The following is a 15338-nucleotide window of genomic DNA, read 5'->3' on the forward strand; positions in this document are numbered from 1 at the left end:
TAGCATACTGTCTTTACTGTCGTTAACAACCCTGCCAACCTTTGTTTCATTTGCAAACTTGGATATTAAACCTGATATACCTTCATCAATATCATTGATAAATATACAAAACAACAATGGGCCCAACACCGAACCCTGGGGAACTCCACTTATAACATTTGTCAACAAAGAGCAGTGTCCATTGATTACCACCCTCTGTCTTCCCCCACGCAACCATCCCTTTATCCATTGTAGCAACTTACCCTCGATTCCATACCTCTCCAATTTGTACAGCAGTCTTCCATGTGCAACAGTATCAAAAACTTTCCTGAAATCCAAGTATATGATATCAAAATTAATTTTGGCGTTCAGTTCCTTTGTGACCACATCATAGTATCCAATCAAATTGATCAGACAAGACCTCCCTTTAACAAACCCATGCTGTGTCTTAACTATTGCTGCAGACTTGTCTAGATGATCCTGAAATGCTTCTTTAACCGGTGATTCCATTATTTTCCGAGGAACACAAGTTAAACTAACAGGTCTATAATTACTTTTGTCACCTTTTTAACCCCCCTTTGTGAATTGTGTGATACATTTACATACCTCCAGTCCATGGGGACCTCCCCTGAGTCCAAGGAAGCTCTCATAATTATGGCTAATGGTTTGCTTACTACCTTTGCTGCCTTCTTTAATATAACTGGATAGATCTCGTTCACTCCAGAAGCCTTTTTTATGTTTAAATTCAACAATTTCTCCTCCACTTTGCTATCAGTTATTACAAAATTTTTGATAAAACTTCTGTCACTCCCCTCATTGAATAACTCCTCATGTGTGAATGTAGATGCAAAATGCTCATTCAGTTTATTAGCTACCTTAGCATGATCATCAATATTCAACCCTCTATGTTAAGTGGCCCAATCTGATTTATCCCTTTCCTTCTAGAGTTTACATAAGTAAAGAACTCTTTGCTGTTTTTCTTTGTATCCTTTGGCAAGGATTTCTCGTACTCTGCCTTTGCCTGCCTAACCTTCGTTGTGACTTGATTACAGACTAGTTTATATCTGCCATAGGCTTCTGTGTCACTTGATACTTTATATGTATCCCATACATTTTTCCTCTCTGTCACAAGCCTCATTAGTTCATCTGACATCCATTTAGGCCTAAACCTTGAATGGTATTTCCTAGTTGGAATGAAAAGCCTAGTAGCCTCCAAAATTCAGTCTCTGAAGGCTTCCCATTTACAATTCAAAGTTGTAACATCATCAGTTGATCCCACTGTACAGAATTTAAAAACCGTCTGAGACGCATGTAGTAACCTTTACGAAAGCAAAAGCCCTTCCCTTTAGCCTTTATGGTAGTTACATCTTTAAATAATTCCTACATCAGTACATTTTGATCACTGTTACCCAGTTGTACCTTTATCTGCAAATTCTTAATGCATGAATAATCACTTCTGATAATCAGATCAAGAGTATAACTCCCTCTGGTTGCCTCTCACACATGTTGCTGTAGAAAACAATCATCCAATAAATCCATAAAAGTCTTGCTAGTGTGCGAGTGGCCAAACCGCTAGTTCCAGTCAATATCTGGAAAGTTAAAATCCCCTATTATAAGACATTCTAATGTACTGGCCCACTCTATTTCTCTGCAGAATTGCTCATTATACTCATCAGATTCATTAGGCCTATAACACACACACACACCTACTCTTATTTTTCTTTTCCCAGTGCTTATGTCACACCGGACTCAACATTGCATTGTCCACCAACATCAATTGGATGCACTTCCTTAGATTTTATGTGTTTCTTAACTAACAGCATAACTCCTCCTCCTTTCCTGTCCTATCTATCCTTTCTGTACACATTGTACTCCCCAAATTCCAATTCTAGAAAAGATGATAGAAGATGACTGCAAATTTTTATTTACCAATCAGAAAACATGTGCCACAGTAGATGGCAGTATAATTTCAAAACTGCAATCGAGATTTTACCATACAGGGTGTGGTAAAATCCCGAGAAGGTACAGTGCATACTTTGGTTTGTCGAGCTGTATTATTCCACTACTGTTGTGCATAAATTTGTAGTATTCTACTGTTGTTGTGGGCACATCCGTGGGCAGGAGCAGCAGTGCATAGCACACGCTTCTTGATTAGACCGGGGTTCAAGCCCGTGACCACCAAATACGGAGGATGCGGAAAGGTCAGGGAATGACCACCGCATATCCCCAGAGCAATATGGCCTTAGTTGCTAATGCTCCTAAAAAAAAAACCCAAACCAAACTGTTGTGCAGGGTTTAAAAAGAAGCCACCAAGTTAACTCACAGTTAGCATTAGCATTACCATTAGTTGAGGCATACGATGCAAGAAAGCAAGCTTATACAGCATCAGCCTAAAAAAAAAAAAAAAAACCCCTTCCCATTTCACCCATCCAGTTCTGCAACTTCTAAAATTTATAAAGGATGTCCCTTTGTGCAATCATCCCAGTCTAGTTGGCAGCTGAACAAAAGTGAATGAGGTGCTGGTAGGGCTGTTTCAAGCAAGTTTTACTCAAAGCCTAGGGAAATCAATATGACATGCCAGTCATGAGCTTAACATGTCAAGGTCAACAGCATGTAACTTATTCCAGTCAATGAAGCTGTTCTTTATCACATGGAAGCGGGTTCAGGTTTATATCATGTACGCTATTCAAATAATCTTTTATTTTTGGAGAGATTGTTTGTGGACACTTCCTGGCATTCTGTATTTTAATTGAACAATCCTTCTGTAAAAATTTGTGTGGAGGGGGAAAAGAGAGAGAGCAAGAGTTGAACTGGAATATTTCCATTAGTTTTTAAAATTAATTCATGATTAAGTAAATTTTTGGATTTTATGGTTGTATTTCAGGTTACAGATTTGAAATCTGATGATATAGAACAGAGCTGTGAAAACTTAATTAAAAACATGAATGACCAGCTTAAAGCTTTAGAAGTTAAGCTGCAAAAGGAAAAGATAGCAGAAGAACAAAATCGACTTCGAAAAATTCAGGAGGAAATGGAACGTGAAAGACTCAGAAAAGAAGATGAAGAACGTAGGAAAAAAGAGGAAGAAGCAACAAAAAAAAGGTAATTTTGAATATAAGTACACGAACAGTATTACATAAGAATTATATTGTGTAGTACTTTCATGTCTACCATTTTTCATGTTTTCACTCTTTCATGTCTACCATTCTACTTATGATAAAAAGTTGATATCTATGCTCACATAGATATCAACTTTCTATCATGAGTAGAATGGTAACACTTATAAATATCTTTAAGGAAGACATTAGGTGCATTAACAGTTAACATAAAAATAGAATTCCCGATGAGTCACCTGATAATTTGAAAAATCAGTATCATTCCTCACTAAATTTTACATCTCATTATGTATGAATGAGATGCAATTTAGAAATTATGTTCATTTATTCCTTGTAGGGTTCTTTTGCAGTATGACGCTTTGTTTGTATATCCTACTTAGCTTCATATCGAGTTCTCATAAACTTTAAATTCTTCTTTGGGGATGTGTTGCTGTTTGCACTGAATTTGTATTGAGAAGGCAAAGCTGCAACTGTCCAGAATCAGGGGGAGTGAAATGTGTACAGCAAGATGCAAATGAAGACTTATGAGAAAGACAAGGCTTTGTTTTGCAATCATTTGTAACCATGGTTATATGGATTGAATCAAAAGTGTGATAAAACAGCTATATATATAGTGAATGTAACTTTTATGTTACATTCACTTGTATGTTACAACCGAAAGGTTTTTGAAATGCTTGGGAACACTTGTTCTCTATTGATTGTTACATTATGCTTTGCTCCTTATGATATTAAAACTGTCTCAATTTTAGATAAGAAATTTATCAAGAACTAGTAGTTTTATCAGTAGGTTTATTCCACAATGTAATAGTGTTTGGAAATTTCAGAAATGTTCAAAACAAATAGATACCCCACTAAGAATGAACTATGGATGTTTCGTCACATTTTGGGGTACCACACCTTTAAACAGTACCAAATGAGAATGAGCCAGTTCAACCACAAACAAAAGTAGTTTTGTAGATGGTCTTGATTACTGTGACACTCTTTGGAATGGTATGTTGAACGATTAATTATTCCTTATCCCAAAAAATTGCACAAAGAACGTTGATTCAGCCATCCAGCATTTTTTTGGTGGTAGATACTGATAACAAGTCCATTGTTTAGTTTATTTTTGTCTCTAGATTGGAGAAAGGGCTTGTCTATGGTGACTATCTTGTTCAAAAAAGTGTTCTGGATCTGCCCCAAATCTTTATGGATAATGCAGAAAGCTGTTCCAGTGAAGGACAGATATTCTGAATTGTTAATCGCCTGCCTTCCATGATCAGTTTTTCCACATAAGTGGTGTTTCCAGCAGAGCCACCGAGAGTGAGGTGAACAAGGCCCTTGCATAGGTTAAAAACTGAAAGGAGTGCCAAAAGATGGATTAAATAATTTTTTAAATGAATTACGCATAAATAAATCTATTATATAGTTATAATAAATATTGTTATGAGAATAAAAATCATTTTAAACAGTTTTTATTTTATTGTCATCCTTTTGGTTTTATTAAAAAGTGTACCAGAAATGTATTTTAAATAAGTAATTTTTTTTTTTAATTAAAAATTGTTTTTTTAATATTTTAGGGGAGGATGCAATTTTTCATTCTTGCCTCAGGTACTAAAATGCTCGGCAAGGTCCTAGTTTCTAGGTGCTTGTGAAGACCAAGCCCTGCCATCTATAAAATCATGAACCCCTCTTGCAAATCATATCATAAGAAATTGCAGAATCGCTACAAATTATGACAAGCTCATGGTGGTTACTGCATTATTGTCTTTGGTGAACAGCAACTTAATGACTGATCAATGTTCTTCCAGCAAAACCTTTTTCTGGACAGTACCCAAAACTCACCTTCAGAAGACCTTCACTATTCAAAAGACAAATGCAGCAGAATGTTTCTCCACTTTCACAAAACATAGCCAACACTTTAAGGGGAATGAATGACTGATAGCAAGAATGTCTTCTGGAAAACCAGGCACTTGGGGGGGGGGGGGTACTGTGCTCAAACCATAATTAATTCTACATTATATTCTGCTTTCTATGGGCATAGAATTACTTTGAAAATGTAGAGATAAGTGCAATGGACAATTGGAAAGAGTGGAAACAGTAAACGTGACAGAGTAGCAAAAAAAAAAAAAGGACTTTCAGCATGAAACAGTTAAGCTGCTGACATGATATTGCAATTCCAAATTTTTAGAAATATTCTTGTAGGTGAAGGAGCTCTGGCCTGAGAATTGGACCTAAAACTTTCCCATTGAACAGTAGAATATCTCCGGAATTGATATCGTTCCAAACTTTCCTCCTTAAGTGATGCCTGAAACTACAAAACACTTTTGCTTATCATAAGTAGCACTTACCTATAATATTAGTATTAGCATTAGCATTAGTTGTGGAATATGATGCAAGAAACCAAGCTTATACAGCATCAGCCAAAAAAAATAAAAAAAAACTTTTCCATTTCACCCATCCAGTCACTCCAAATGTTTGTCTAGTTCAGCCTTAAATTTATTTAAGCTATCAACTTTCACAACAGCAGATGGAAGTCTGTTCCAGCAATCAACTACCCGCTGGCTAAAGGCAAACTTCCACACATCTATTCTACAACGGTCTTTCCTCAGTTTGAATCTATGCCCCCTCATGTTTGTAATCTGAGCAAGAGGAAGAATCCATTAAGATTGAGCCTGATCAATCAATTCAAGGCCTTATACACCTCAATTAGAGCTCCCACTCCCTGGGCTAAAAGGCGCAAACATGAATGATCCAAATATCACAACCACAGATCCCAAAGATCCGACTCCTTTGAGTTGGAAAAATGAGGATAATGAGACGAATGTAACCAAAAGACGAGAAAAGGACATGACATCGCTTCATGCACCTACTTTTCTAGTCCTTCATTCAACATCAGAACAGTCATTGAGAAAATTGTCGCCATTTGTCATCCAAAAATGTCTAGAATGTGTGGCTGGAACACCAAAAAATGTTAAACGACTGAAATCAGGAGACATTTTAGTCAAGACAGCCAAGGAGTAATTTCTGAATGGGACCTCATTAGCGTCTTAGAAGAAGAAATTAAAAATGAACTGGAAGATCAAGGTGTCATAGCTATGAGAAGGATTAAAGTTACTAGAGATGGTATACTTACTCCAACCAGAAATCTGATACTGATCTTTAACACTCCCAAACCACCTATATCGGTGAAGGTTGATATCTAAACTGTAACATCAGACCATACATTCCAAATCCTCTCCGCTGCTTTAAATGCCAAAAGTATGGTCATTCACAAATGGCATGCAGTGGAGTTGCTATCTGTTCAAACTGTGGATCTCAGGATTACACCAATCGGAACTGTCCAGCTGAGCAACCAAAGTGTCCAAACTGTAAGGGAGACTGTATTCTAAAAACTGTGAATATTGGAAAAGAGAAAAACAGATACAAAAATATAAAGTAGAACATTGTGTGACATACCAAGAAGTCAAGAGAATCGTACTCCCGACTACCATAAACAGACCTTCCTATGCATATATAAAAAATCACCGTACAATAGAGACTCAAACAGATTTCACGATTCCTCCAAAGAAGCCCATTTCAGACTGGGCACGATCACTACTTATAACATCGCAGCCAAAACAAAAAGAAAAACTCAGAAACGAAAGCCCCTCAAGAAAAACGTAATGCCATAAACCAAAAATCAACGGAACAAATGGACACAGAAGCGACCAATCAAGCAGATGAATCAGTACTAGAGATCTTTGCAGAAGAAGATATGGATACCGGCAAACCATTTTTGGTTTGCCGGTATCCATATTTTCCAAAGGAAAAATCTAAATTAGAAAAGCTTAAAGCAACGTCTAGAAAACAGTCTGACACATTCTTCAAAACCAAATAATGGGAACTATAATCCAATGGAACTGCAGAGGATTCCGCACTAATTTACACGATATATATGATCTGATTGCACAGCATACCCCGCTGTGTCTTTGCCTACAAGAAACAGATCTCAGACCTCAAGACTCTCCCACAGTAAAGAACTATATCATATACCTTATAGACAGAGTAACAGAAGGCACAACTTGTGGTGGTGTGGCAATTCTGGTAAATTCCCACATTCCTTCTCAGCTTATTCTGATAAACACAACCCTCGAAGCAGTAGCCACTAAAACTCTCATAACTATTATAACAATTTACGTTCCCCCAAGCCAAGAATTGCTACAACAAGATTTAGAAGATATAGTATCTCAGTTACCTCCCCCATTTTGTATATTGGGAGACCTCAACGGAAAACCCTTTGTGGGATAATACAACCATAGACCAGAGAGGAAGACAAATTGAAAAGTGGATAGAACAACAGAATGACTTTACCATATTGAACAACGGAACACATACATACATACATACATACATACATCTGCCATCGGGAAACAGCATGACTATCAACCTATCTGTATGCTCCCCAACTTTATTTCCAACACTTGATTGGTCGGTACACATAGATCCTCTCAGCAGCGATCACTATTGAATAATCCTTACCATATCATCAGGAACTTAACAATCACGTAGAAATCCCAGATGGAAAATAAATGAAGCGGATTGGAAAATGCATAAATCTTTTGCAAAACTGGATGCAGATATTATCAAGAAAAATCCGTTAGAGGCAGCAGTACAATATGTAACAAATAAACTAATCAAAGCTGCTGAACAAAGTATTCCAAAAACATCATCACACCTCCCAACGGCACCTCCGTAGCCAGGTAAGCTGGAGCAGCAGCACTGGGATTCGAGCCTGTGACCACCAAATACGGAGGATGCGGAAAGGTCAGGGAATGACCACTGCATATCCCCGGAGCAATATGGCCTTAGTTGCTAATGCTCCTAAAAACCAAATAACAAACATAACACATCCAAAACCATGGTGGGATGATGAATGTTTACAAGCTAAAAAACAAAGAAATAAAACTTGGAATATTTTTCGAAGATGCCCACTACGGAGAACCTCATGCTTTTTTGAATGATATGAAGCGTGTGATACGCACTGCTGCTCTTTCCCACCTGGCTACGGAGGCGCCTCCAGGATGCTTTCCTACTTGGCCCTTCTAGCAAGAGCCAGATATGTTAGAAGGGCCAAGTAGGAAAGCATCCTGGAGGCACCTCCGTAGCCAGGTGGGAAAGAGCAGCAGTGCGTAGCACACACTTCTTTTGATTAGACCGGGGTTCAAGCCCGTCACCACCAAATACGGAGGATGCGGAAAGGTCAGGGAATGACCACAGCATATCCCGGAGCAATATGGCCTTAGTTGCTAATGCTCCTAAAAACCAAAATAACAAAAAAATAACAAGCATCCTGGATAAAATTTGCATCCACTTTAACAAGTTCCACACCATCTCAAAATGTCTGGAAAAAAAATCAGGAAAATGAATGGCAGATACCAGATTAATCCACCTCCAATCCTAAACTGCAACAGATAAGTCACCACACAGCCTTCAGAAATAGCCAATGCACTGGGCGAAACCTTGGCCAAAACATCGGTAACCACCTCATATACTCCCAGCTTTCAAACATACAAGGCAAGAATAGAAAGACACAAGCTGAATTTTTCCACAAGAAATAATGAACAGTACAACCTTCCATTATCTTTCCATGAATTGAAAACTGCTTTATCCCAGACAAAGCAAAGCGCTGTAGGACCAGACGAAATTCACTATATGATGTTAAAGGAACTTGATGACCAATCACAAATGGCATTACTTGATTTGTATAACAAAATCTTCCTAGAAAACCAGTTTCCAGATAGTTAGCATCATGCAATAATTCTGGCTTTCCCAAAACCGGGAAAGGAACTTTCTAATCCACCCAACTACCATCCAATTGCTTTAACAAGTTATGGAAAAGTTATGGAAAAAAATCATCAACACTCGTTTAATGTGGTATTTGAACAGTAATAATCTTCTTGACTCGGCACAGCATGGTTTTAGGAAAAATCGCTCAACACTAGACCTACTTATAAAATTAGAAAACAGTATACGGAATGCCTTCATCCAAAATGAACATCTCATCATGATCTCCTTTGATGTAGAAAAGGCTTACGATACGGCACGGTGTTATGGAATCCTTCAAAACCTATACCTCCTTGGATTACGTGGGCATCTTCCTAAATACATCCAAAATTTCTTGCAGCACAGGACATTTCAAGTTAGACTGCAGACGACCCTTTCAAAGGTTTTCACCCACGAAAAAGGCGTGACTCAAGGGTCGGTGCTTAGCACTACCCTTTTTGCTATTAAAATAAATACCATAACTGAGCATATTCCAAGAACCGTTGATTCAGCTTTATATGTTGATGATTTCAGTATCCTATCACTCTCTGAATATGCGAAATATAGAACGACAGCTACAAGGAACAATAAACAAAATAAGCAAATGGGCTCAAACAAATGGCTTCCGGATTTCCACACAAAAACCAGCATGTATACACCTGCTTTTTTGTATGTTTTTTATTAAATGGAGTTTAAGAATTTTAAAGTATATTTTCCCTCTAAAATAGATTTAAATGAAAAAACTGATGTTCACATTGAAAACAACTCTGTGAGAGCTTTAAGAAAAAAAAATAAATAAATAAAGTGGTGGAAACACTGCATTAGTTACATCATATAGTTTTTGATGTGTTTAATTAAAATAAAGTTTGGTTCCTGTCGTAAATTTATTTTTAACAGATGTTTTAGTGGTGTTGATTGGTCGGGAGCGGGAGTGCAGTAACACACGCTCTTTGGGTAGACCGGGGTTCAAGCCCCAGACTGCTGAATACGATCAATCTGCCAACCCGCACTGGACCGCGTGGCAGATTATGGTCCATTTCCCTCAGCATGAATTGTTGAAGAAGCTTCCATCCTGCAGTGGGTTGATAATGGCTGCACTTTACCTTTAGTGGTGTATATAAATTACTCAATGTATATTATAATAATATTTTATTCATCATCATTCATTCATTCATCATCAGCCATTATCAATCCACTACAGGATGAAGGCCTCTCCAGCAACTTTCTAGTTCCTTCTGTTTTGTGCAATGCGCATCCATTTACTAACCACAAACTCATGAATTTCATCTGTCCATCTCCGTCTTTCAGGTTTTCTTCTAGCTCCTCTTGGGTACCATTCTCTTAGCTCTTCAAGCTATGTGTCCTGCCCAAGACCATTTTAGTTCTTTAATTTTGATACCTTTACTTCAGTTTGCTGCCTAATCCATGTGTTTCTCTTCTTATCTAACAGTCTGAATCCCAATATAATTCGTTCCATTCTTCGCTGTGTAGTTCTCAACTTCTCTTCCATTCTTTTGGTGAGTGCCCAAGTTTCACTTCCATAAGTCATGGTGGGGAGTATACATTGGTTCATTATTTTGCGTTTCAGACAAATTGGGATATTGCTCCTCATTATGTGACTATATTTCCTGAATGCTATTCATCCAAAATTTATTCTTCTCTTAACTTCCAGCCATTTATCATTATTATAGCTGATGACTTGTCCCAGATAAGTATATGACTCACCTTTTCAATTACTGCTCCTTCGATCATTATATCCCTTTCTATGGCACACTTGTTCATCATTACTTTTGTTTTAGCCATATTCATCTTTAGTCCAAAATCCTTATCAACTCTGCATAACTGATTAAGATTTTCCTCTAATTCTTTGGGATCGTGGCTTATGACCATAATGTCATCTGCAAATCGTAAATGGTTTAGACACTCTCCATTCACATTGACTCCTTTCTGCGACCAATTTTCTGAAAGCTTCCTCAAGGGCAGCAGGAAAAAAACAACTTTGGAGATATTGTGTCTCCTTGTTGAACTCCTTTCTCAATTTTAAATTTGCTACTGTCTTTGTCTGGTCTAATAAAGGAGTTTTGTTCTCATATATTTTCTTCAAAATCATAATATATGGGGTATCAATGCCTTGTCTTTCCAGTGCCCGAAATGTTGCCTTATGCTGTATGCAGTCAAATGCCTTTTCATAATTCACAAATGCCAAGCATAATGGTGTTTTATATTCATTTGCTTTCTCCATTAGCTGTGATGTTACGCGAAGGTGATCCATAGTTGAGAATCCTGTCCTAAAACCAGCTTGCTCTTTCAGTTGATTCTCATCATAATTAGCCATAATTATGAGAGCTTCCTTGGACTCAGGGGAAGTACCCATGGACTGAAGATGTGCAAATGTGACCCCAATTCACAAAGGAGGATCAAAGGGCGACACAAGTAATTATAGACCTGTGAGCTTAACTTCTGTTCCTGGAAAATTAATGGAGGCACTGGTTAAAGAAGCACTGCAGGATCATCTAGACAAGACTTCAGTTATAGCTCGGACACAGCATGGTTTTGTTAAGGGGAAGTCTTGCCTGACCAATTTGATTGCATACTATGATGCAGTCACAAAAGAACTGGATGCACGGAATAACTTTGATATTATATACTTGGATCTTAGAAAGGCTTTTGATACTGTTGCACATGGAAGACTGCTGCACAAATTGGAGCAGTGTGGCATTGGAGGCAAATTGCTGCTATGGATAAAGGGGTGGTTGAGGCGGAGAAGACAGAGAGTGGTAATCAATGGACACTGCTCATCATGGACTAATGTTATTAGTGGAGTCCTCAGGGTTCAGTATTGGGTCCATTATTGTTTTCTGTATTTATAAATGATATTGATGATGGTATATCCAGCTTAATGTCCAAGTTTGCAGACGATACGAAGGTTGGCAGGGTTGTCAAGGACACTACTGACACTATGCTACTGCAACAGGATCTGGAAAGGTTGAGCAGATGGGCTGAAAGGTGGCAAATGAAGTTTAACATTGACAAATGTAAAGTACTACATATGGGAAACAGCAACCCCAGAGCAACGTATCAACTCTGTGGTACTACACTGACAGTGGTAGAGAATGAAAGGGGCCTGGGGGTGGTTGTGCAGGCAGATATGAAGTTTTCTGAGCAGTGCAGACGGGCTGCAAGAGTAGCTCATTGTGTATTGTCGATGATATATAGGAATTTTTCTAGCAGGGATAAGGAGGTGATTATTCCCTTGTATAAGGCAATGGTCAGACCACACCTAGAGTACTGTATACAGGTCTGGAGGCCTCATTTCAAGAAGGATGTAGAGATGCTGGAATGAGTACAGAGAAGGGCAACAAGATTAGTGAATGGAACAAAGTGGTGCTCTTACGAAGAAAGGCTTAAGTTTTGAAAATTACAGTGTCTGGAGACTAGGCACCGGCGAGGTGATCTGATAGATGTGTATAAAACCTTGAATGGTTTGAGCATGCTCAATGCTGATGGGATTCTTCCTCTTGCTCAGAATAATCACCTGAGAGGGCATAAATTCAAATTGAGAAAAGACAGATGTAGGATAGACGTGAGGAAATTTGCCTTTAGCCAGCGGGTGGTTGGTTGGTGGAATAGACTTCCATCCCTTGTCGTGGAAGTTGATAGCCTAAATAAGTTTAAGGCTCAGCTGGACAGGTATTTCGAACGAACAAAGGGTGAAGTGGAAGTGGTTATTTTTTATTTATTTATTTTTATTTTATTTTTATTTTTTTAGGGCTGATGCTGCATAAGCTTGCTTTCTTGCATCAAATGCCTCTACTAATGCTCATCAAGTACTCTTTCTAATCTGTTAGTGATGACCCTTGTGAACAACTTGTAGATGTGGGATAACAAGCTAATTGGTCTATAATTTCCAGTTTCTGATTTATCTCCTTTCTTATGCAGCAAAACTGTGGTTTCATTATTCCACTCCTTAGGCATCACACCTTTTCTAATGCATTTTGTGAAGAGTCTTGCCAGTTTATGTGCCACGTCTCTTCCTCCCAATTTTAACAACTCTACAGTAACTTCATCTTCCCACGGAGCTTTCTGATTCTTCATTTTCTTCAACGCGTGTTCTAGTTATCAGGAAGCATATCGGGTATGTTGTATGTGTTATATCTTCCCTACTGCTGCGTCATTCCCTCGCTCCTTGTATAATTCTCTATAGTAGTCTTCTGCTATTTGAATTATGCCTTCTCTGCTGTTTATAAGTACACCATCGCTATTCTTCAGTTTCAGTATCATTTGTCTTTCTGTATTACTGCTCATGGCTGCTGATTTAAGTCCTTTGTTTTTCCTTAATGCTTGTTCTACTTTTCTTGTATTAAATCTTCTTATGTCCTCTCTGAGTCTCTTTCTAATGGCTTTGCATAACTCAGTATACTCAATTTTCTCCTTGTCAGTGTTTATCTTGCTCTTCATTTATCGTCTTCGGTTCATCATGACAAGTGTTTCTTGACTAATTTTTTCTTCTTTGAATTTCTTTTTACCTATAGGTTTCTTGGGCTTTATCACTTTCAGAAAGTTGTAATATTCCTCATCGATATCTTGGTCCTGAGCCGTCTGCAGAAGCTCAAACTTTTTCTTAAGTTCCAGTACAGACTGCCCTTTCTCCTCTTCTGTTATCTCAAAGACCTTCGTATTATTTCTCGAGTCAGTTTTTTTCCTTTCTTTTCTTACATCTATATCAAGTGTGCATCTTATTCTTTTCATACTTATACATTATAATAATATTTTAATACATCCTGTACATTAAGTTCATTATTAATATATGTTTTTAAAATACATTTGATTTATGGGACTTTCGGCAATAGCAGACACCCCTTCCCCCCAATTAATCCGTTTAATCGAGGGCCTACTGTATGTATATATATAAATACAGTCTGTCCTCGTATAGCACGATAGTTGTGTTCCTAGAAACCCTCGTGCAATGCAAAATCGTGCAATATAAACAACAGGCCCTATGGGAAAAGTGGGGTTAGGTGCTGAACACCCAAGATTGAACACACATTTGGAACCAAAACATTACCAAACACAATAAATAATCGGGTAATTTTAATCGTTATAAAATACTTACGTATTTTATAACGATAAAAAATATAATATATTTTTTATTATAATATAATAAAGTATTTTTAGTATTTTTTAATACTAAAAAAGTGTTTTTTACGAATAAAATACGTATTTTATTCGTAAAAAATTTATTATACTAAATAAAATAGTCGTAATAAAATACGTATTTAATTACGACTATTACGTAATAAAATATTGCTAACGCTTTTGCTTCTATCGTAAGCAAACTTGTTTTTTGTTTGATTTTCTATCAAAACAGATGACAGCCGTTCCATCTCTTCCAATTGTTGTGTCTTAATCTAATGGATTTTAATTACACTTTGAGTTGTTCCCACTATGAAAGTTGTTTTTATTTTCCCCGCATTCTTTCTAATTCTCGGCGTTGCCTCATTTAGGTCTGTATCACGTGCAATATCACATGGTCTTTCATTTCGCTTAAAGCGTTTCACAATTTCATATTTTTTTCTCTATCGACAGAAGTGGACTGGCCATAAGCCTTACCGGGGAAAAGCCGGAGGCCAGTGTGATTTTGGCCATAAACCGTAGTATGAGGCCACTATAAATTTTCCCGGGTAAGAATTTTTGACCCAGTCCGCCTCTGTTTATCGATATTGCTTTTTTTTTTCTCTCTCTGAATCTGCAGTGTCTTCGCCAGGACGCTTCCTTTTCACAGCTTTTAAGTATTTTACTAATTTTTAGGGAATAAAGCGCAATTACAAAACGAGGAGGCACGCTTAAAGATAAATAAAGCTGCGCACGTATAGCAACTGAATAAACAACACCGTAAAGGCCGAGATACACTATTAACACCCCACATTTTACTAAAGCACATTTCTGGGGGTTACTACCATAAAACAATAAAAACAATTTCCAGTTTCGTTTCTGCTAGTGGAATCTGTTATAAACTGGTAGTAAACTCCATCTAATTAATAAATAAATTTTCTGTTTTTATTCCGGGACGACCAAACAGTCAGAGGAGTTCACAAGATAGACAGAATACAAGAAACAGCACCGTATTCAGCAGTCACAGGCTTGAATCCCGGTCACTCAAGGCACATGTACTTATGCACCCGCGCGCCTGACCACTAGGCTACGGCCGCCCTTTTGCATTTGCGATTATATCAATAGCTGGAATTGTGTTGGTTTTTACGTTATTATGGTGAAATGTGTTTCCCCTTCACTGATATAAAACACACATGAATACATTTTCAGAATCTTCTTCATTCCTGTCGTGTTGCGTTCGGTTGGGGGGTGATTCCGCATTCGACTGCCATTTCTTGTAAACACAAAGGCGAATCGTGCATAAGCGAATTCGGTTCGTGTTATATAAGATAACGTTCCCCTATTTAT

At 37.7% G+C, this 15338-nt stretch overlaps 1 protein-coding gene across 2 annotated transcripts in view; it reads left to right on the forward strand.

Annotated features, from left to right (window-relative positions):
- The window catches only part of jar (Myosin heavy chain 95F jaguar), a 633758-nt gene that overhangs the window by 414454 nt on the left and 203966 nt on the right, over positions 1–15338 (forward strand). For both annotated transcript variants that reach the window (XM_090379849.1, XM_090379848.1), the window contains exon 20: positions 2864–3081. In XM_090379849.1, the coding sequence (XP_090235975.1) occupies positions 2864–3081 (218 nt within the window). The remainder of the gene's footprint in view (positions 1–2863; positions 3082–15338) is intronic.

This window comes from Mastigoproctus giganteus, chromosome 8 (assembly GCF_048544385.1).
Source record: "Mastigoproctus giganteus isolate SK-2022 chromosome 8, ASM4854438v1, whole genome shotgun sequence".
NCBI classification, from domain to species: domain Eukaryota; kingdom Metazoa; phylum Arthropoda; class Arachnida; order Uropygi; family Thelyphonidae; genus Mastigoproctus; species Mastigoproctus giganteus.